We start from the raw sequence: 23,310 nt of genomic DNA, 5'->3' as shown, positions 1-23,310 counted from the left end.
AAAAGTGATGATGATGATGATGATGATGATCAAACCTACAAAAGTGCTGTGGAAAGTGTGGTTAATTTAGAGATCGACTCGTCAGTCTCGGTCCAGCATTAGCTATAGGGTGAGATCATGCTGACGTCCCCTAACCAGTGTGTGTGTGTTTACTGGTGATTGCAGTGAAGAAACAGGACGGAGCCGCAGCAATGGAGATGCAGCCCTTGAAGAGCGCAGAGGGCGGAGAAACAGAAGAGAAGGAGAAGAAGAAAACCAGCGTCTCCAAGAAAGAGAAGTCCGTCCTGCAGGGGAAACTGACCAAGCTGGCTGTCCAGATCGGCAAAGCAGGTGCTGCTGGTTTCAGGGTTTCTCCTGCCTCAAAATGAGTGGAGCTGGTGTCCTGATCAACACATGTTGCTTATTCTCGTATTCTTATCAAGTTGAAAAGCTAACATTTAATGTTATTAAACACATGACCAGTGAGGGCTTCTGCCAGTGTAGACTATTTAAAAAAAATTATGATTAATTTCTGTCTGGTAATAACCCAGCAGTGCAGCACTAATGCGCTGTGTGTGTGTGTGTGTGTGTGTGTGTGATCTGCTCCTCAGGGCTGGTGATGTCCGCCATTACCGTCATCATCCTGGTGCTTTACTTTGCTATCGATACCTTTGTGCGTCAGAAGAGGCCGTGGCTGACCGAGTGCACGCCGATCTACATCCAGTACTTCGTCAAGTTCTTCATCATCGGTGTTACAGTGCTGGTGGTGGCGGTTCCTGAAGGCCTGCCGCTCGCTGTCACCATCTCTCTGGCCTACTCTGTCAAGGTATGCCTGTACACATCAACACTGGAGAAAACTATCCCGAAATTAGCCGTTTTCCCTATCTTGTGATGTTTTGTTTTCGATTTTTCCCCTTTTATTCATGGTTTAACAACAACTTTTAAGCTTGAAATGTTGTAAAAAGTGACTTTTATTGTCGTGTGTAATAGTGTGCAGAGCTGTATTGTGTGTGTTGGTGTTGTATATTACGCTACAGAAGCATTGTAATAATCTGCAGCACATTGTCAGTTATTTTACACACTTGTTTCTCTACATTTTATTTCTTACACATTATATTATTATTTCAAACTACTAAAATGTCAATTAAAGTCACTTTGTTAAACAGTAGAATATTCAACATCAAATCTGGACCGAGCGGAGATCAACATCCTGCAATTCACCACCAAAAAATAAACACAAAACACTCGGGAAACTAGGGAAGCTTTTTACAGTGCACCTCTGTTATTTAGACTTAGGGTGCTTTCACACCTGTGAATCGATTCAGTTGTTCCGAAACAGAGATTACAATTGTTACATTGTTGCTCTTTGCTCTTGGAGCGGTTCGCTTTCACACTGCAAAGTTTCTAATCGGACCAATAGAGCTAAAACAAGTCACGTGTGAGTAAACTCTCCTTACATTGGTCAGAGTGTCAGGGTTTATTTTGCAGAGTCCCGCTCAGCTGTCAGGAGAGGTGGTGGTTTGGTGGTGATTGACAGGGTGCGCGCGGGTGACGGGTCTGAGCAGAGATGCGGTGGGGAGGGGTGAGAAGGGTGCGCGACGATGCCTATTTGAGGACTGGGAGAGAGATGCGAGATTACCGGGAGATCATCACTCGTTTGCGGGCATCCGGAGACTCGCGAAACTTCCCGCCCTACTCATAATTCTCTCTTCATATAGCAGTAAGCCTATTACATATCCATAAAACACTGTGATATAACCGCGCTCGGATCGTTTGCTTTCATACTGCAATTAAACCGCTCCAGGGTTAGTTTCAATCGAGCCGAGACCACCTCATTCAAGCGATCTCGGAGCGATTACTTTGGCGCGGAACAGAGCGCGATTGCCCTGTTCACATATGCCAAACGAACCGCGCTAACTGGGCAAACGAGACACGTTCCGAAACAAAAGTGTAGGTGTGAAGCACCCTTAGACTGCGTCTGCAATCGCATCCTTCATCACAATTTAGCATGTGAGCTGTGTAGTGTGTCTGAATTCACAGTATTTGAAAAACAGAAGGCGAGAAGTACCCGGATTAGGGCTGCACAATATTTCATTCATTTTCCTTCAGAGAAGTGCCTTGTTTATCACGGGTCACCACAGTGGAATGAACCGCCAACTAATCCAGCATATGTTTTACACAGCGGATGTTCTTCCAGCCGCAAACCAGTACTGGAAAACACCCATACACACTCATTCACACACACTCATACATTGCGGCCAATTACGTTCATCAGTTCCCCTATGGCGCATGTGTTTGGACTGTGGAGGAAACCGGAGCTCCTGGAGGAAACCCACACCAACAGTAGAAAAACATGCAAACTCCACACAGAAACACCAACTGACCCACCCGGGATGAACAAGTGACCTTCTTGCTGTGAGGCAACCATGCGGCCCTATCATATTAACAGTATATGCAATATTCAGATTAGAAGTTAAATTAATTTGATGTGCAAAGCATTTGTGTGCTGCACGCATAGGTTGTTTTTTGTTTATATAAATCTGACCAATCAGATGAAGCCTTGACTATCTTCATCCAATCCAGTAGGTGCTGTTAGAGCTAAAAATATGAGTCTCTGTTATTCCTGGTGTTTTAAAGTCTACGTTTTTTTTTTCATTTTATATGTAAATAGCTTAGAAAAAATATCTATTACCTGTTTATTTTAGTTTGATTATTAAAAAATATATAGTTAAAAAAATAGGCAGTGGCGCAGTAGGTAGTGTTGTCGCCTCACAGCAAGAAGGTCGCTGGTTCGAACCTCGACTCAGTTGGCGTTTCTGTGTGGAGTTTGCATGTTCTCCCTGCCTTCACATGGGTTTCCTCCGGGTGCTCTGGTTTCCCCCACAGTCCAAACACATGCGGTGAACTGGTTCGGCTAAATTGTCCGTAGTGTGTGAGTGTGTGTGTGGATGATTCCCAGAGATGGGTTGCAGCTGAAAGGGCATCCGCTGCGTAAAAACTTGCTGGATAAGTTGGCGGTTCATTCCGCTGTGGCGACCCTGGATTAATAAAGGGATTAAGTCGACAAGAAAATGAATGAATGAATAAATAAAGTTATGTTGTAAGAAGTTTTGTTTTCGCAACACTCAACAACAACATTATCGCATATCACAGCTTTTCTCAGTATTTGTGCAGCCCTAATCTGAATAACCTACTATTTCTAGCTTTAACATGCAGAGAATGCATGTTAAAATGTATTTTAATGCTTGAAATAGCTGGTTATTCCCACATTTTTGCTTTCATACTATCTTTAAACTTGACATTAATAAAAATCCTGTGGTATATGTGTTCTTTGGATTGCTTTTTGTTGATGATCTGAAAACTTAATCTTCAGATGCAGATGTTGTTGGGTTGCAGTTTTAGCTTTTCTGCTGCATATTATTGCCAAAGCTGCAGGCGGCTCAGTGTTGGCATGATGAGTGTTTTCTGCCTGCGTGTGAACAGCAGAATCTCCTAGCTGTCTTTAGTGATGTGCAAACACAGGATTTGAGTTCCTCATGCAGGCGGATTAATGCAGTCGCAGCTCTTTTATTTGCCATTTCAGTCAGAAGGTCATTTATGTAGACAGTTTTCGCTGTTGGACAGCTTTCCACATGTCCAGAACGTCCTCTAGCACACGATATTATATTAGTTATCTGTATCACTGCAAAAAAAAAAAAAGCTTGAATTTACTTACCTAGATTTTTTTGTCTTGTTTCTTGTCCAAATATCTCAAAATTCTTAAATCAAGAAGCATTTTCTTGACAAGCAAAAAATATTGTCTTGTTTTTAGAAATATAGGGCTCTATTTTGATAGTCCATGCGCATAGTGCAAAATGCAGGGCGCAAACGCTTTCAGGGCGTGTTAGAATCAACTTTTGCTAATTTAAGGACGGGAAAATCCGCTTTGCGCCGTGGTGCATGGTCTAAAAGGGTTGAGTTTATTTCCTTAATGAGTTATAGGTGTGTTTTGAGAATAAACCAATCAGAGTCTCATCTCCCATTCCCTTTAAGAGCCAGCTGCGTCACGCCATAAGCGCATTCACTATTTACATGACGTAAAATAAGTGTAGGTGTAAAAACTGAGCATTTCACTAGCAAGAAAACAGTTAAACAGAGCATCTACTGCGTGAGAATGAGAGATAATGGATCTACTTTTACTTTCGCTCTCGTGGACAGGGAAACCTTTACGCACAGACATCCATTTGCCTATACATAATTAATTTAGTTTGTTAAGCACAAATATTTGTTTCAAAACTATTTCTAAATTCAGTTCTAATTTCCAGCAAACAAATAAATGAACAATAATAACAAAGTATAAAAATATGTAATGCAAAATACCGAGTTACATCCAAATACACATGCTGTGCCCCATATGGTCTAAAACCTGCAGGTGGCCAAATCTAAGCTTGTTTTTTAATAAAACAAATATAAATATGGATATAATAAATAATACTGCTAATAATAATAACATTATACAAAAGCAAATTGAATGAACTGAAAAAGCCTCCCGAGATGAAGAAGACATGAAGGCAGTGGTTTTTATATTTATGTAGGCTAGAAAATAATGTTTTGTAATATTTTAATCCTTTATATTTATATCATATATATTTTCTTATTATATCCTATATATATCCTTAATATTTACATTTTTTCATATGTAAAGATATTTGCGTGTTGCTCTACATCTTGTGTGTATTAAGCAGTGTGTAAGCGAGGTGCAACTCTGCGCTGGACTTTAGACCGGGTTTGTTTTGGCCTATTGAAAAATCTATTATAGCTTCTCAAAATAGCGACGCGCCAGCAGTGCGCCTCAGAACTCCTTCCTTTTCAGACTAGAACGCCTATGGGCGCACATATGAGCGCTAATGCATTTGCTATTTAAACAGCGTAGCGCAACGCCTCAAAACCACTCTTGCGCCAAGCTGAAACTAGCAAACAAGTATTGCGCCTTGCGCCACATTGCGCCGGGTGTATGATAGGGCTCAATGAGCCAAAATTAAGTGAGTTCTTCATTAAACAAGCTCAATAATCTGACAATGGGGTAAGTGAAATAATCTTATGTCGAAGAGAAAACAAGTTTACTTCTCTTACCCCAGTTGCAGATTATTTTGCTTATTTTAATGAAAACCTCAATTAATTTTGACTCATTATTTCTGAAAACAACACTATATTTTTGTTTGTCTAGAAAAGGCTTCTTGATTTAAAAATTTTGAGATATAAAACTCTCTGCAGATGTGACTAACACACATTTTTTTGTCTGTGCCTGTAGAAAATGATGAAGGATAACAATTTGGTTCGCCATCTGGACGCTTGCGAGACCATGGGCAACGCCACAGCGATCTGCTCAGACAAAACCGGCACTCTGACAACCAACCGGATGACCGCAGTACAGGTGTATGTGGCCGATGTCCATTATAAGACCATTCCGGAGCCCACATCCTTGCCGTCCAAAACCCTGGACATACTGGTCAACGCCATATCCCTGAACAGCGCCTACACCACCAAGATACTGGTGAGAAATCCAAACTGATCACTCTCTAGCATTCATTTGGATTGCCTTCAGCTTTGTTTAGGGCATGCATTATGCAGAATATCAGCATTTATTTTCATTACGAGGGGCTTTTTTTTTTCTCTGAGATCTCAAAGCACTATCTGCTGTTAAAGAGGACAACATGTGCTGTACAATTAAGGGGTTGTATGTACGTTTGGGAACACTTCAGAATAACTATCCGTTATGACTACTTAATAGGTCATTAATAAACTGTTAGTTAATGAGTTATAAATGACTTGCTAAATGAAAGTTAATAGTTTGTTTGTTATTTATAAGCTGTTAGTTAACCAGTTATAAATAACATGTTAACGGTATTTTAAGGATTTATAATGATTTATAACTATTACCGTTTGAATCTTTTCAGCTTGAGACTTCCGGTCTCATTCACTTCCATATGTTTTTAGACGTTAAAAACAGCTCGTCCTGCTGCTTGATGTTGCAAACTGACGTTTTCTTATTATTGATACTGCTTTGTTTGAATAATCATGCAACCACTTGTTTATAGAGCAAGTAGTTTGTCAGTTTTCTGAGGTTTATTATTTCTGGAAGTTCTACCAGAAAGACCAGGGAGATTATTACAATAATAATGATAATAATACATTTTATTTAAAGGCGCCTTTCTAGCAACTCAAGGACACCGTACAATCAACATGAATAATAAAACAACAAGAGAAATAATAAAAAATATACACAGCAATAGTGCAAATAAAATGAAGTATTAAAAGCCATCTTAAATAAGTGGGTTTTGAGTCTTGATTTGAGCAGTGTGAGGGAGTCGATGTTTCTGATGGCAGGTGGTAGTGAGTTCCAAAGCCGCGCAGCAGAGCGGCTTAATGCTCTGTTGCCCATTGTTGAAAGGCGAGAAGAGGGAACAGACAAGTGGAGGGAGGAAGAAGATCGCAGGGTGCGAGAAGGAACAGAAATGTGGATGAGGGCAGACATATATGGAGGGGCGAGATTGTGGATGGCTTTGAATGTTAACATCAAGATTTTAAAGTCAATTGGAAAATGAACAGGTAACCAGTGAAGCTGCTGCAGGACAGGGGTGATGTGACGAGAAGAAGGGGTTCTGGTGATGATACGGGCAGCTGAGTTCTGGACCAAATGAAGCTTACGGAGAGATTTATGAGTGAGACCAAAGAGAAGAGAGTTGCAGTAATCTAAACGAGACGTGACAAGGCTATGAACGAGAACAGCAGTGGGATGAGGGGTAAGAGAAGGGCGGAGACGGTTAATGTTGCGTAGGTGGAAGTAAGCAGACCGGGTGATGTTATTGATGTGAGAATCAAAGGATAGGGTGCTGTCAAGGATGACACCCAGACTCTTAACCTGTTTAGAGGGATAAATGGAAATGGTAGTTATGATACTGAATTACATTTATTGATGAGTATTATTAGACAAGAGTATCACGAAACATAGAATTTCTTTGGCGGAGGCCCTGCTCGTAGCTTGGTTTGGAAGCTTTTCAATCCGGCTATGTCTGCAGAGGATGAAGGCAGGGGCGGAGCCTCCCCCCCTGGACAGGGCCAACCTGGTGGTGGTGAGGAGGACGGTGGGTGAACGTCTGCATCAGTGCCTGCAACCAAATGAATGAAATGAATAGGCAGCTTGTATATTTCTTGTGCCTCATGGCTATTGGTTGGAACTGATTGTGATGAGTGACGTGACATTAGGGCTGTTTCTCAATACCAAGTACGCCAAGTTCGGACTTGCATCCTTGGAAGTTCGGACTTGACAAGTTCAGACTTGGAAGAACGAACTCCCGAGGACGCAAGGACACAAGTCGGGTACCTCTTCAAAAGGAACAGCAGTGTACTTCATAACATCTCTTACCTCACTGTACATTAACAATAAAATGATTTAATTAATATTATATTAATATTATAAATCTACATTTTTGATTTAAGAAAATGTACACATATATTCATAAAAATGTGAATTAAAATGAGTTATTATACACAGACACGAGTCTTTGATTATAAGATTTATTAAACTACAATGGTAATTATACACACAATAGGAAATAAAGACATACACGATAAGAAATAAAGATTACGTCAAGCAATTTGGTAATCAAGGACAAACAGCGTACAACACCGTAACATAATTAAAGACAATTACAAAAGGTAACAAAATAACACTGCCAAAATATTACATCCGAGAACAAATAATAGATTTATAAGACCAAAAACTGTCCTTTAGATGTTCACAAGATGATTAAATATCATGTTTTAACTACAATGAAGAGATGAGATCCAGCGGTATGTCCGGGATGGCCTGGCCGAAGTAAAGCTGCTCTGGGCGGGGGAGCTGATGACGGAGCTCCCGCTGGCAGGCTGGGAGTCAAGCTGAGCCACATCGTTAAAGAAGCGCTATCTTTGTGAATAAACTGCCGATTTGAGTTTAAAACAGCTACATTCTCGCCTGAAAAACTCTTAAAACTTTATTTTGTGACACAGTAAAGGATTATTTTTAAAACCGTGCGGGTTTCCTCCTCCGCCATTAGCGCTTGCTGGTTATGCTGCAATGCATTCTGGAATACCTGAGTTTCGCAAGTTCACACAAGTCACCTCTCGATGCATCCTTGGCCAAAGGGGCAGAGCAAGAACACATCCGGGAATTTCATGTGCACTTGGAAAGATGTGAACTTTGAATTGGAACAGTACTTTGGCGACGGTTGATGACGTTTCACGAGGACACAAGAACGCAAGTACAGACGAGAACGCATATTGAGAAACAACTAGGTCTTCCTGGTAGAACTATCGCTATAGACCTTTTTCTTGGAACGCAAAAATTACCCATTATGCTTTGCGTGTATGCGCAAGGAGAATGCGAAGAACTTCCGGTCGACAGCTGATGTGTATAAACAGTCACATTTGGACAGCTTTGAAACGATAGCTTTAATCTATTTTACCTGCTTTTATCCTCTTTGAACTAATCCTGTTGTCCATCAGCAGCATCTCCTGGACTGATCATTTAAAGAAATGCCATCTAATAGGATGGAAAACAGCTGCTGTGAGGCGTTTTCCGCTCGGTGTCAGACGGCATCTTCAGCAGTTTAAATGAAGCCTCGTCATCGCTAAAGTCAACGTTTTCTCTTTATTTCAAATATATAACCAGCCCAAACTAATGTACTTCACCAAAATGTTTGACACACACACGTAGCCTGTATTGTGCCACTGACACACACTGATTTAATAACTGTGACAAAGTGAAAATATAGGCTAGTGTCATTTCGAAATGACAGAAAAACACAAACCGTGGTGAAAACAACACACAAAATAAAACACAAACGGCTCACGATTACAATGAACAGCAAATCAGCAGCAGAGGATCAATAACAGACTTTTATTGCTCATTTTTGTAAATTGCACGACTTTCATACCTGTTAAGCTTCATGACAGTACACTCTCTCTCTCTCGCTCTCTCTCTCTCTTTCTGTGTGTGTGTGTGTGTGTGTTAAAGAGCCGATGAGCTAACAGCTGACAGGCCGGGAACGCACACACACACTGACGGCAGACACTTGAACTAGGAGAACGTTTTTCTCGTATTTCTGACGCGCTTGAACCACACGTGACAGATTATAACGGCTTTAACAGACACATTTTTAAGTTGTGTGTCACAAAAACACGCTGTTATCCATTTAAAACGTCTTTGAAACCCATTTTCGGAGCGCAAATTACCAGTTGTACACGCTGTACACGGAAGTTTTTAGCATTCTACCGGAAGACGCTGGTCGCTATGGCGCCCTCCATGCAGCAGCCATGAAAAAGGTCCATGCACTACGCTCCTAAAACAATCGCAAAAACTAGTGCACTTCCGCATTGAAGAAAAAGGTCAGTTCTAGTGTACTCCAGTAATTAAACCCAGTGGTTTGGTGTTTCCTATTCCAAGTCAAGATACAGAAATATCATCACGTCTTTTCTTCCTCAAAACCTCTCGCATCAGTTTCAAGATGGAAACAAGGTCATGCATCAGGATCCCTTTTGTTCACTGCACCAGCTTGTTCAAATAAAGAATAACTCACGAATGCTCCCAGTTATAGTAGTTCAGAAGAGATGAAGATGAACAGAAAACACTGAGGCTGTCCTACATAGAGCAACCCAGCGATGAAGTCCTAGTTTGCTGGAACTAGGGCTGTCCATGTGTACACGTCCATATGTGCTTTACATACTCCGAGATGCAGGAAAGCTGAGGAGTAATCGCTGTGTGTTTTGGAGAGCCAGATTGGATCGCTTTCCAAAAAAGAACAGCCTGCTTGGATGCAGTCGAGACAATGACTTATATATATATATAAAAAAAAGACTGATAGTCACAACATGTGAGATCCTTTGGTTGTGGGAGCTGGAATCAGATCGGTTTTCACTTTAAGACGCTCAAGTGAAGGCCTCCTCCCTGGAGACCCGTGCTTTCATAACCGTACCAAGCAGGACTCGGATGAGCATATCATTCCAGACATCTTGTTTTAACATAGACTGAAATGAGCAGAACTCTTTGTCTGACTCTTCGAGCTACTGAGCTTTTCTGCTACATTATGTAATGAATGCATGAACTTCTACTCACCCAACAGTCGAGCGGCCCTACAGCAAACCTTCCCAATTCTCCTTCATATCTCTGTCCATCACATTCGAGAGTGCCATAGAATCCATTCATATAAATTGTTCAGTTCTGACAGGGGCGACAAGGTGGCCAAGTGGTGTCGCACTGTCACCTCAAAGCAAGAAAGTTGCTGGTTTGAGTCCCGGCTGGGTCAGTTTCTGTGTGGAGTTTGCATGTTCTCCCCGTGTTGGTGTGGGTTTCCTCTGGATGCTCTGGTTGCCCCCACAGTCCAAACGCAAGCGCTGCAGGGGAATTGATTAACTGTGTATGATTGTGTGTGTGTGTGTGTGTGTGTGTGTGTGTGTGTGTGAGAATAAATGTGTATGGGTGTTTCCCAGTACTGGGTTGCAGCTGGAAGGGTTCATTCCGCTGTGGTGAACCTGATGAATAAAGGGACTAAGCTGAAGAAAAATGAATGAATGAATAATTGTTCTCTGATATCTACGTAGAAGGTATGTGGCTTAGGTAAGTGCAAGAGAAATCCAGAAATGGTAATACGAGGCATTGGAAATTGGCCCTACTATGTTAATGTTGGTTTTGACCATATTTGGAAGGGTCGTGAATATTAATGAGCTCTGATAATCTGTTGAACTGAGGTGAGAAGCAATTTATTTTGACTAGAAGGACTCTCTTTATACCACTAGAGTAACCTGGTTTGCTCTTGAGCTGTGTTGTAGATGCTGTATAGGGTAAATTATAATTATACTCGACAAAATAAATCAGCAGAGATGAATTTACAGTTGTATTTTGTGGTTTTAGTGTGTGTGAAACCTCAGGCAGGAATTAATATCATACACTGAAAAAAAATATTCAAAGATGATTCCTTAGATTTACTTAATTTTTTTACGTTAAATGGTTCTTAACAATTTATTTGTGTTGAATTTAAACAAACAAATTAAGTTGAACATTATTAAACTTAATTTGTTTGTTTAAATTCAACACAAATAAATTGTTTGCAACAGTTCTGCATGCAACACTTTTTTCAGTGTACTCTGCATACCCAAACAGGTTTTATAAAATGTATTGGCATCCCTTCACTCCAGATGAATGACAGTAAGAGCTGAGTGATATGACACAATGCATAAACGTGCAATGACTCCTTCTGTTGAGCAGTTTACATGTGTCTGTTGCCTCGTTACTAACAAATGTGGCAAATTCCACAGTATACATGTTAAATTAAAAACATACCTATTTGTCTTTGGGATAGTGCTGAATGATTATGATTCGTATACAGTGGTGCCTCGCCATAACAGGGTTCCCCTTTCGCAGTCGCGCAGTTTTGCAGATTTTTTTAGTGCAATTTGACATGATTATTTTTCCAGCGCATTGTGTATTGTGGCGACGCAGTGGCGCAGTGGGTAGCACGTTCGCCTCACCACATGAAGGTCGCTGGGTCGCTGGTTCGATCCTCGGCTCAGTTTCTGTGTTTCTGTGTGAAGTTTGCATGTTCTCTCACGTGGGTTTCCTCCGGGTGCTCCGGTTTCCCCCACAGTCCAAAGACATGCAGTACAGGCGAAGTGGGTAGGCTAAATTGTCCGTAGTGTATGAGTGTGTGTTGGTGTTTCCCAGAGATGGGTTGCGGCTGGAAGGGCATCCGCTGTGTAAAAACTTGCTGGATAAGTTGGCGGTTCATTCCGCTGTGGATTAATAAAGGGAATAAGCCAACAAGAAAATGAATGAATTGTGTATTGTCTGTCCGTGCCGTGTCTCCTGTATAGCACTGAATGCGTTCAGCTTGCCAAATGGGATATATGCAGACAGACTTTTCATTTCAGTCTGCCAGCTCCATGGCTTCCAGTAAATTCTCCCATACAAAATTGCCACGTTTAAAATCTGACTTCTTTAAAAATCAGTGATCTTCACTGCCTGGCTTAGTGAGTGAGTGAGTGAGTGAGTGATCATCATTGTTATAATCTCATTAGGAAACATTGTGGCCAATCAAACACAGCCTGGGGCGTGCATGTTAATGACCCGGAGTGGATCATTAGAGACTGTGTTTGTTACGATCGACCTGCTTTGTTACTGATGTTTTAAAGTCGTGAACTGGAAGCTGCGACCAATTCTTTTATCGTATACTGATGCAGTTCCTAGAGAATGGGAATATTAACTGAGAAAACAGTGGGCGGGGCTTGTTTTTTTATACTGCGAGCTGATTGGATGTATTAAAGTAGGCGTGTCATTCAGAAAGACGGGGAAAAGGGTTTTGGGAGAGTTATTGCAGCCTAACAGACTCCTCCTCCTCACCCTTTCTGTTTGATTAAAACAGCTGAAGGGGCGTGGTTAAATATGTTAGTCACGCCCACCACCTCAGACAGACCTAATTTAAGAATTTAACTGAAAACAAACAGGCAGTGAATTTGCTGATTTACATGACAGATTAGAAGAGCGAACTATTGTTGTTTTTAATGACATGCACAGATGAATTGTTCAGAACTAAACTAGCCATGTGAGCTAGTGACATCAGTATGCTTAGTTTTAATATCATGGTGACTTTAGACTTATGGGGCTTACCTGAGAGTAAGGCTGTTTGAGAATGTTTCAGGCTCGTGGTATGTCATATCCGTGTCCTAAACCCTTATTATTCAGCCATGCATATGCATTTATTCAGATTCTGTTGCACATTTGCACTCCAAAAGTCCAAATTTTTGGCACCTTGGACTTTGCTTGCCACCTATTTTTGGCAGCCGACTGGAACTTTTACCTGTATTTGATCCAGATTCAGCATTCATAATTTAGAGTGGCTGTGTACGTCTCGACTGTATGACCGTCCAGACACGAAAGAGTTCGTGGGATCCTGAAACCGGAGCAGGACACACGGTACAGGTGATGCTTCTGGCACCGACACCGATCCTTCAGCCGGTAGTCTGAGCCCTGCGGAGCTTCCTGAGCTCAGGTTTCTGAAGCACCTGCTCCGTCAGAGAGGTCGGACTGACACTGATGTCATGTTCTGGGGTTCGCAGGTCACAGGTCTGCATGTTGTCCTGTGGGTCAGTGGCTGCGCTGTGCTTTGTTAGCTCTGGACTCTTAGTTACATCAAGCAGACACATTTGGCCCGTCTCGTGTCTTTGTACAGGGGTTTGTTTGAGCGGTGTTGTTGCATGTGTTTTATTCATGCTCAGGTGTTGGGAATCTGGGAACAGGTCCATAGCGTTTAACAAAGTGGTGAATGTCCATTCAGTCATCTAGAGCTGCAAAAGACTCTATTCAGAGGCCTGGCACCTGAAATAAAGTCACTATGGTACGTGAATATGGACATGCTCGATGTCAATTTCCAAAAAAGTTGATAAAGAAAATAGATTTTTAGACTGAGAGCATTCATTTTTCTCCAGTCCAGCACTAAACTGTTTTGGGAAACCTTGTGTTTTAAGGACTTCCTTATTGTCCAGATAACTGAATGTTTGGAAAATGATTGATGCTGACTGAATAAGATTTGACGTTTTGGATACCTTCATTATGAAGTTTCATTCCTCAATTATTTGCAAGTCGTTAAATCAACGCCAAAGTAGATCAACATATTTCACAGCACTCAATGTTTTTTTACTCCGAATCAGTGACCAGTTTTTGTTCTATGCATATCTATATAATTTCTTAGATAGAAAATATGTTGAATTAAAGAATAATGAACCCAAAATAAAGTTAGCAATATCTTTGAAACTTCTCTCAAAACAAAACAAAACAAAACAAAACAACAAATAAACAAAATAAAACAACAAATAAAACAAAATAAAATAAAATAAAATAAAACAACAAATAAAACAAAACAAAACAACAACAAAACTAAACAAAACAACAAATAAAACAAAACAAAACAAAACAACAAATAAAACAAAACAAAACAACAAATAAAACAAAACAAAACAAAACAAAATAAAATAAAATTAAATTAAATTAAATTAAATTAAATTAAATTAAATTAAATTAAATAAAACAACAAATAAAACAAAACAAAACAACAAAAAAACTAAACAAAACAACAAATAAAACAAAACAAAACAAAACAAAATAAAATAAAATAAAGTAAAATAAAATAAAATAAAATAAAATAAAACAAATCAACAAATAAAACAAAACAACAACAACAACAACAAAACTAAACAAAACAACAAATAAAACAAAACAAAATAAAACAACAATCAAAACAGCACAAAATAAAATAAAGTAAAGTAAAAAAATAAAATAAAATAAAAAATTAAAAAATAAAAAAAAAATAAAAAAAATAAAAATTAGATAAAAAAAACCTCTTAGCTGTTGGATGATGGTCTTTTCCTTAAGTTAAGCGTAAAAATGAAGAAAAATGTTGATGTACTTTTGCGTTAATTTAACATTTTGCAGATAATTGAGGAATGAAACTTCATAATGATGGTATCCAAAAAGTGACAAACCACAAGCTTCACATGTTTATATCAGTGTTATATCTCCTAAATGTGAATTGTGGCTAATAGATCTCCTAAAATCTAAATACTTATTCTAACATCTTTATTTTAATTTCATGGGACTTTTAAGAGCGCATATCTCGCTGTCTCGTATTTGATGAAAAAATAAAATAAATAAAAATAAAATAAAATAAAATAAAATAAAACAACAAATTAAAAAAAAAAAAACTCTTAGCTGTTGGATGATTGATGAGTTTGTGACTCATTTTGGGCGCCGTCGTTTGTCCGTCTGCAGCCGCTCCGTGAGTCTCCGCGTCTCTGCCAGCGTCTCTGCCAATCAGCACAGCCATATCGCTCACCTCACTGCTGGAGGCGGAGCTATCTCTGTGAGCACAGGTAACACTGCAAAATCAAAGCAGTGCTCCGAGAATGACCTTCCAGGAGACGCCAGAGAGCAGGAGAATAGAGCGAGGGCCCGTGTGGAGCCAACGGGGCCGTAAAGAGGAAGTAGTGCTGCCAGTGCAGGTTTCGCCATATGCCGTGGCTCGCAGGAGTGCGTGCTCACCGCGGAGATCACAGCTGTTCGGGACGGCACCGCACGCCAGCTAAATCCGCATCTAATGCATGAGCAGCTCTGAATGACCCGGGTTAGCGCATGTGAGATGCTTAAAGGGGTCATATCTTACATTTTTAACCAAAGTCTTTCCCTCAGGAGCACTTGGTGAACTTTTTGTGGCAAAAAAAAAAAAGATTTTTGCTTTTGTCATCAGTTTTTTTTTAATCCTCAGTCTACCCTGGGAATGAAATGAGTTCTTTTTATTGCAATAATATGGTAATTCTCGCTATAACAACGCACAGGCTGACTTTATGGAGGATTTCACTCATTTCAGAATAAAAAATATGCACTTAAGAGTCTAAGAGCATTGACTGCATGATGAAGACTGCTGATGAAGGTCAATATCACACTAGCATGTGTGTCGTTTTCTGGAATATCAGCACAAGTGTAATCGCAGACGTTGACTTTATACAACAGTTCAACAAACAGGTTTATAGTGTGTGGGCTACATTTTAGGTGGCATTGTATTTTCTTCGGTTTCTCTGATTAATATACTTTTACATATATGTGTCTCAGGGCAACACTTCCTGAATGAATTGAGCCAATAATACGTTCATAAAGACGGTCACCTGCTTTGTTCCTAAAAGAATCAGATGCTACAAATGAATCATTTGAATGAATGATTCAGTGAATCTTGAAGGACTTGATTCAATTATCAGCGATACACCTAAATCCCCTTAGATCAGCCCAAAAAACTCACACAATAATTTTTTTGTGAAATATTATCATCATAATTGCATTAATGTAGCAAACTTTATGGGTAGTGCTGTCGCCTCACAGCAAGAAGGTTGCTGGTTCGAGCCTCGGCTAGGTCAGTTGGCATTTTGTGTGGAGTTTGCCTGTTCTCCCTGCATTCGGGACAGGTGAATTGGGTAAGCTAAATTGGTTGTAGTGTATGCGTGTGAATGAAAATGTATGGGTGTTTCCCAGTGATGGTGGTTCATTTCGCTGTGGTGACCTATGATTAGTAAAGGGACTAAGTCGAAAAGAAAATGAATGAATGAATAGTATTATATGTTATTTTACTCAAAGCAGCGATCGCAGTCTTTTTGTTAAACAATTTCATGAGATCAATTTGACTAGCCTAATAATTTGATTCGAAAGAGGCTTGATTACAGGATTTAATTACTCGAAAATATTTGTTTAATGGATTTTTATAAAAACAGCATGTTAAAACTAGATACTTAAAGTTTGAGGACAAACTTTTAGGCTGGCTTGTGAAAGCCTGATGGTAATAGTTTATTTAGTTTAAACAGTTTTAAAAAGTATGAAAAGATAATAGATAGATAGATAGATAGATGATAGATAGATAGATAGATAGATAGATAGATAGATAGATAGATAGATAGATAGATAGATAGATAGATAGATAGATAGATAGATAGATAGATAGATAGATAGATAGATAGATAGATAGATAGATAGATAGATAGATAGATAGATAGATAGATAGATAGATAGATGGTGTGCTAGCATGAGTTAAACAAGCCAACCCCCACGTATCTAAGATGTTCTGATACTAAGATATAGCTGCTGTTAAATCGTTGCTAGGTTAGTCTGTTTTGTTGCTATGGAGTTGATTGGCAGTTTAGACTGAGGATGTATCAACGCTTCTTGCCAGTATGAACAGTTAAAAGCAACACATGTCTCTATCACACTGCAGCATGACGATATCAATCTGAACCTCTATAATGGCAGTCTATGGGACTGTTGCTAGGGTGCCGTATTTGGTTGTCAGGGGTGTGGCTAGAAAGTTAAAAGCTCATCAGTTATTGGTAGTTTGGTAGTCAGGTAGTCAGGAGTTAAATGAGCCTAGTTAAAAGTCTGTGCGACAGTTTCATGTAGAGTTATGAGCTCACAAAGTTTGACCCAATGTAAAGTCAATGAGAGTCTTTTGCAGTGGAAGTCTATGGGACAGTTTCTAGGGTCCCAAAAGTGGTTGCTAGGGTGTGGCCAGAAAGTTAAAAGCTCATCAGTTATTGGCAGTTAGGTAGTCTGAGTTAAATGAGCCCAGTTATAAGTCTGTAGGACAGTCTGATGCAGAGTTAGAGGTCACAAACTTTGATCCAATGTTAAGTCAATGGGATTTTTCTGACCGTCCCGGGACGTTTTTCAGAAAACCGAGAGTCGGATCAGTCGGAAAAGATATAGCAACCCGAGTCAGACCAGTTTGGAGGTCTGGTGTGAGTTTGGTGGTCATAGCTTGAAAGCTCTAGGAGAAGATAGAGTTTAATTTTCAGTCTCAGAAGAAAAATAGGATAACAATAGTCTGGCTTGCTACACAAGCCAGCCTAATTAAACAGAATAAAGTGTGAAGGCTTAAAGTTAGGAAACTTTAGGAAATAAAAAAAAAATTATCTTCAATTTCATTAGCCAATGCATGAAATAGCATATTCCTAAAGCGTATTTAATTGATGGGGTACTTTTAATAAGATTTGTATGTTTATTATGAAATGTAAATCGTGGAAATTCTGCTATAGATAGCTCAGCTTGTGTTGGATTAATGGTAATGTTAACATTAAGAGAAACCCAATATACATACAGATCCTCCCTCATCAGAGAAGTGGTAGAAAGTAGACAAAAGAAACGTGTGACTGGGAATGTGACTGGAAACACTCTCCAGGTGTGACTGGGAGTGTCTTATATGTCCACCTGTGATTGAATTGAAATTATTATTTTTTTCTATATATTCTATATCAAAAGTCTTTAAATGTTTTATATTTGCTTTTATTTGTATTGGATAATTTCTGTTTCTCCATAAATTAGATTCTATTTGTATTTATTATTATTTAATTGTTGTTACTATTTCAAGATCACGAGTGATTGTGTAAGCATTTCACTTCATATTATACTGTATGACTCCGTATGTGACAAATAACATTTTTATGCTTAGTCATGTTCTGTATAAAGTATTTATTTTTTATATCTGCATATACAGTATATATATATATATATATAGATTTTTTCAATTTCATTTCCATCAAATTGAGTTCCGTCAAATGTTGTAGTCTCTATTATTATTATTATATAATATTATTATCTATTAATATTATTATTTGCAAAAACTGGTTTGAATTTAAATGTATTATTTTTGTTTTGCTAAAGATGTTTGGTTACAAAACTCTTATTTAAATAAATATATCTGCTTAATAAAACAGTTTTGTTTAAATGCACCAACACAATATTGCCTATATTCACTGGGAGATGGATATGAATATTAATTGTCCCTCTCATTTCTGCTGAGCACTGTGTCTGATTCGCCTCTTATCTTCCATTCCAGCCGGCCGATAAGGAAGGAGGTCTTCCCAAACAAGTAGGCAATAAAACGGAGTGCGGCCTTCTGGGATTGGTCCTGGACCTGAAACGAGACTACCAGACCATCCGCAATCAGATCCCGGAGGAGAAACTCTACAAGGTGTACACGTTTAACTCCGTGCGCAAGTCCATGAGCACCGTCATCAAACTCCCCGACGGCAGCTTCAGAATGTACAGCAAAGGAGCGTCCGAAATCATCCTGAAGAAGTGAGTGATTAAATACTCCATTACTCAAATCACATTATACAGATGCAGATCGCCATGAATAAACTGAAGAAGCCCCCGAGGTGAAGAAGGCATGGAGGCAAAATCATCATTTCTGGATCATTTTGATTCTTTAATTGTTTCATCTGTAAAGATATTTGCATATTACTGTACATCCTGTGTGTGTTTAGCAGTGTGTAAGCGTTTAGACCTGCATAGGCGCATAACTAACTCTGCGCTGGACTTTAGAGCAGTTTTTAGTTGGTCAATGGTGTGGCCTATTCAGTTCCTCAAAATAGCAACTCTCCAACAATGCGCCTTAACACACCTCCTTTATAGACCAGCACACACATGAGTTTATAAAGTGGTGCAAATAGATTTGCTATTTAAACAACGAGGAGCAAAACGTGAAAATTACTGCCGCGCTGGTCTGAAAATAGCAACAAATCGCGCCAAACATGTTTTGTGTGTGTGAGGGCCCTGTGTTTCATTAACCTACTTTTAAACATATTTTGGATTTGTGTGTGGTCGATGACTTCATTTGTTGTGTTTGTTTCAGGTGTTCTCGTATTCTGAGCGAGGTCGGAGAGCCCCGTGTCTTCAGGCCCAGGGATCGGGATGAGATGGTAAAAAAAGTAATTGAGCCCATGGCCTGCGACGGCCTGCGCACTATCTGTGTGGGATACCGAGACTTTCCCAAAGACCCCGAGCCCAACTGGGAGGACGAGAACAACATCCTGACCGACCTCACCGCTATATGTGTGGTGGGAATCGAGGATCCTGTCAGACCTGAGGTGAGGAGTCATTATGTCAAAGAACGCAAAGCTGACAGAAACAAAACTGACTGAATGGAGTATACACTAACCAATGTCAAAGTCGCTGAGACGCCTCTTGGCAGCAAACGCACGAGCGTTCAGTCAGGCTGGGGAAACATCAAAATCGTTGATTCGTTGCACAAGATTAGTTTAAAATTAACTTTGTTTGGCACAATTAAATGCAGGCATTTGGTATTACGTAAAAAAGTGTGCATTCGTTCAGAAAAAATGGGTATTTCTGCAGCATCTCCTTGCGAACACGTCCTATTCCATAGCTCACCTAACCGGAGGTTCTTAGTTAATTTTTTTAAGCATTTGAATTTCACAAAATCTGCCGAAACTCACGTCCGGTCTGAGCCCCTCCCCCTGGAGAATCCTCAGTCTATAGCCATCTCTGATTGGCTCCAGGGGAGTCGCTAGACCCAATTTACTAGGGCACATGCTGGTGAAAGCAATGCAGTTTACTCAAAAAGCAAACTGATGCATCTCTGCATGTGCGCACCTCTAAAGTCTAAAACTTTTTTTTTCTATAAAATTGTCTTTATAATTTAATTGTAAAAAAAATTGTTACAATTTTAGTTACATTTAGAATTAATTACTGTTATTTATTTAGGAGAATAATTGTACAATAACGATAATACTTTTATTTATTTAAAACAAAAAAGTAATAAAAATAAATAAAAATTATATATATATATATATATATATATATATATATATATATATATATATAAATAATTTTTATTTATTTTTATTACTTTTTTTAAGGGGGGCGTGCCTCAGTAGAGCTTTATGTCTAGCAACGCCCCTGACCGTTACACTATTCCCAATCAAAACTAAATGAGTGACATGTTTTGTGTATTCTATATTGTTTGCCTACATACTATTCAGTCACAAGACGTGCCAAACAGGCAAAAATTGCGGCATTAAAGACAAACAGACATATGAATGTAAATGTAAATATATAGATGTGAACGTATTCACTGATGGTCAAGGTGATTCTCGGTTCCCAGAAGGGTTTGTGTTATTTAAAGGTTGTTATCTGTGAATAACATACCTTGGAATATCACGACTGACCAATCAAAATCGAGTACTTTAGACAGATGTGTAATAAAATATAATAACACATCATTAACTTTAGTCTTTCTTTAGTAAGAAACTTTGCTGCAGTAGCAATGTTCTGCAGTTCAATGATATTACGCAGCGCTATTGCATAGTTACCTAGCTGTAGACTATTTTCAGACGCTAAGTAATATCATTGCGTCGCCATATCGGCCAAGAAATTAACAACTATTCATTTTTCATTGTTGGTAGGACCCAATATAACTACAGGAGAGTCAAGATTTAGATAGGAAATCTTTAAAAACTCTTTTTTGGTTTCGGTTTTTTTTTTTTTTTTTTGTGTGATATGCAAATGGTTTATTCTGATTCAATGATCTATGCTAGGCCAAGCTAAAACTGCACGGTAACACTTACCTGTGTTCCAAACAAAGTGATTTCCATCCATATATGTTTGAAATATGATGACTGAAAGTATATCCAGATGCATTATTGCTCTTCTAGAGCTGTGTCTGGTTTTATGTTTGAAGACAGTTGCGTGTGTTTTTGACTGTGTGGCTTGCTCAGGTGCTCTGAGATTACTGGAGAATATTGGCGAACGGAGGAGATGTTGCATCAGATCCACACCAAAGACAGGCTTTGAACAGTGTCCTCAAATGCTCAGACATCTTCACGCTCGGGGACTGAAGAAGCGGTTATAGCGCTGCATTATTTAACCTCTTCCTTTTATCCTGCTCTTTCTTTGCTTTGGTATTCTGCGTCTCCACAGTCGACATCAGCAATTGTCAGTCCGCTGAAGCTTCTTTCAGAAAGCAAGGACTGGTGCAGATCTGACCCTGGTGTTGCCCTACTCTGGGATTGTGTAATAGCATTATGAGGATGGCACACATTTGGTGTGATTCACCCGGCGTTCAGTTACCTGTCGGCATACGTAAATCATTCCTTTCCCTAATAAACAGCCGAAACTTAAGAATCCGTAAACAAATCCATTAGTCTTGGATGTCTAATGTTGCACGTCTCCTCCCTCTGCTGTGCTGTTTTATTGATGAGGATCTTCCTCTTGTCCTGATGAGTTCAGTAGAACTGGGTTTGTCCTTGCTTTTCTCAGTAATACTCTGAATCTGATTTCATCTCTTGCTTCAGTGTCTAGACCGGCCCCCATTTCCATAACGTCTGCGAGTCACTGTCCCGCACTACTGCAAAACTACTGCGTCATTAGGATCAACGCAAACGCACACTTTACACCGTGTGACTGTAGTGTCGTGCTAAAATAAACACTAATGTTTTTTTAAAAACGAGTCAATTGTTGCTAAATTAGTTAAATTACTAAAAATAGTGCCTGTGTCATTCGCGTGGGTTTCCTCCGGGTGCTCCAGTTTCCCCTACAAGTCCAAAGACATGTGGTACAGGTGAGTTTGGTAGGCTAAATTGTCCGAAGTGTATGTGTGTAAAGCATAGACTTTTAAATATATGGACGTAGTGTCCGTGACGTCACCCAAAGGTTTCTAAAGAGCACAAAAGAAGCCATAAGTAGGCGTGGCCAACCGTCGGCATTTTGTTCGCGTGTCATCACACCCACGGCGGGATACCAAACAAGGGCAAAGAGGCGGAGATTGAGCGGAGCAACAGACACCTGCTGGCATTTAGCTTGGACCTGCCTCAGACACACTTTACTTTGGGAGAACGCTTAATACTTTATCACCAGCGACTCGCTTGTGTTCTGACCACTTGTGCTTGGTTGTACACTATATCAATAAAGTGTTTAGTCATTTAAAAACACTGCTGTAATACATTGAGCCACTAAACATTGCTCTTATGACGTTTTTCAACAGGAGGAAAACGCAAATTACTTCCAAACACTTCAGATATAGTCTGTGTTAGTTAATGTAAGACTATTGATGAAGTGCAGCATAACACTGTATGACAACACTTCAGATGACTGATCTAGAGCCTACAGCTAATCAATCTGGCAGATTCTGGAGTGCATTACAGCTCTAAATATAAATATAAACGATAAATGATCTTAAACAAAACAAATACATGTACAGAGATGGTATAGAAGTATATAACTTTACTCACATGGGAATCGGAGGCCACGTGAATGGTTTGTGAGCACCTTAAGTGCACTCAGCATGCCATGCCATCTAATAATTGTTGGAAACAAGTCCAAAAGACAGTCGACTGTGTAAAGCCACATAAAACAACACAGAAATGCGATAAATATGCCGAGATCAGTGGATAATCTGCAGGATTCAGCTGAGGTGACGTGACGGCGACCAACGAGACCTAGCTGTCACTCAAGTGGCCACGCCCTTAATTATGCAAACTTAATATAACTTAATATAAAGGGAACGGATGAGTTATAAAAAAATTCACCCCCTCACAGTTGTCATGAACGGTAATATTAGCTGTATTAACCAAAATCTTTTTTGTACCAGGCTGTAAACACCTTTTTTTCTGCTGTAAAGTTGGCCATTCTAACAGTGGGCTCAATTGAAATTTGCTCTGTTTTGGAGCCAGGAGCGGCCACGACTAGCGGAATTTGGGATGAATTGCAGTTTCAGTTACTTCCGTATTGGCTTCCTGAGAGAGAGCGGGAGGTTGCCGCTTGGTGTGAATGAGTGTGCATGAATTCCCAGTGATGGGTTGCAGCTGAAAGGGCATCCGTTGCGTAAAACATATGCTGGATAAGTTGCCGGTTCATTCCGCTGTGGCAAACCTGGATAAATAAAGGGACTAAGCCAAAAAGAAAATGAATGAATGAATGAATGAATGAAT

At 39.6% G+C, this 23,310-nt stretch overlaps 1 protein-coding gene across 46 annotated transcripts in view; it reads left to right on the top strand.

Annotated features, from left to right (window-relative positions):
• Window positions 1-23,310, top strand: part of atp2b2 (ATPase plasma membrane Ca2+ transporting 2) — a 172,394-nt gene that overhangs the window by 120,364 nt on the left and 28,720 nt on the right. For all 46 annotated transcript variants that reach the window (XR_015501989.2, XR_015501988.2, XR_015501986.2 and 43 more), the window contains 5 exon segments: window positions 166-330; window positions 591-805; window positions 5,270-5,512; window positions 18,420-18,661; window positions 19,218-19,452. Coding sequence is in view for 38 of the 46 variants with exons in the window: in NM_001123238.1 (NP_001116710.1) it covers window positions 166-330; window positions 591-805; window positions 5,270-5,512; window positions 18,420-18,661; window positions 19,218-19,452 (1,100 nt within the window). In the remaining 8 variants the exon portion in view is untranslated.

Source organism: Danio rerio, chromosome 11, assembly GCF_052040795.2.
Source record: "Danio rerio strain M-AB ecotype USA chromosome 11, GRCz13ab, whole genome shotgun sequence".
NCBI classification, from domain to species: Eukaryota; Metazoa; Chordata; class Actinopteri; order Cypriniformes; family Danionidae; genus Danio; species Danio rerio.
Note: the sequence above shows the minus strand (reverse complement) of the source record. Positions and strands in the feature narration are given on the sequence as shown.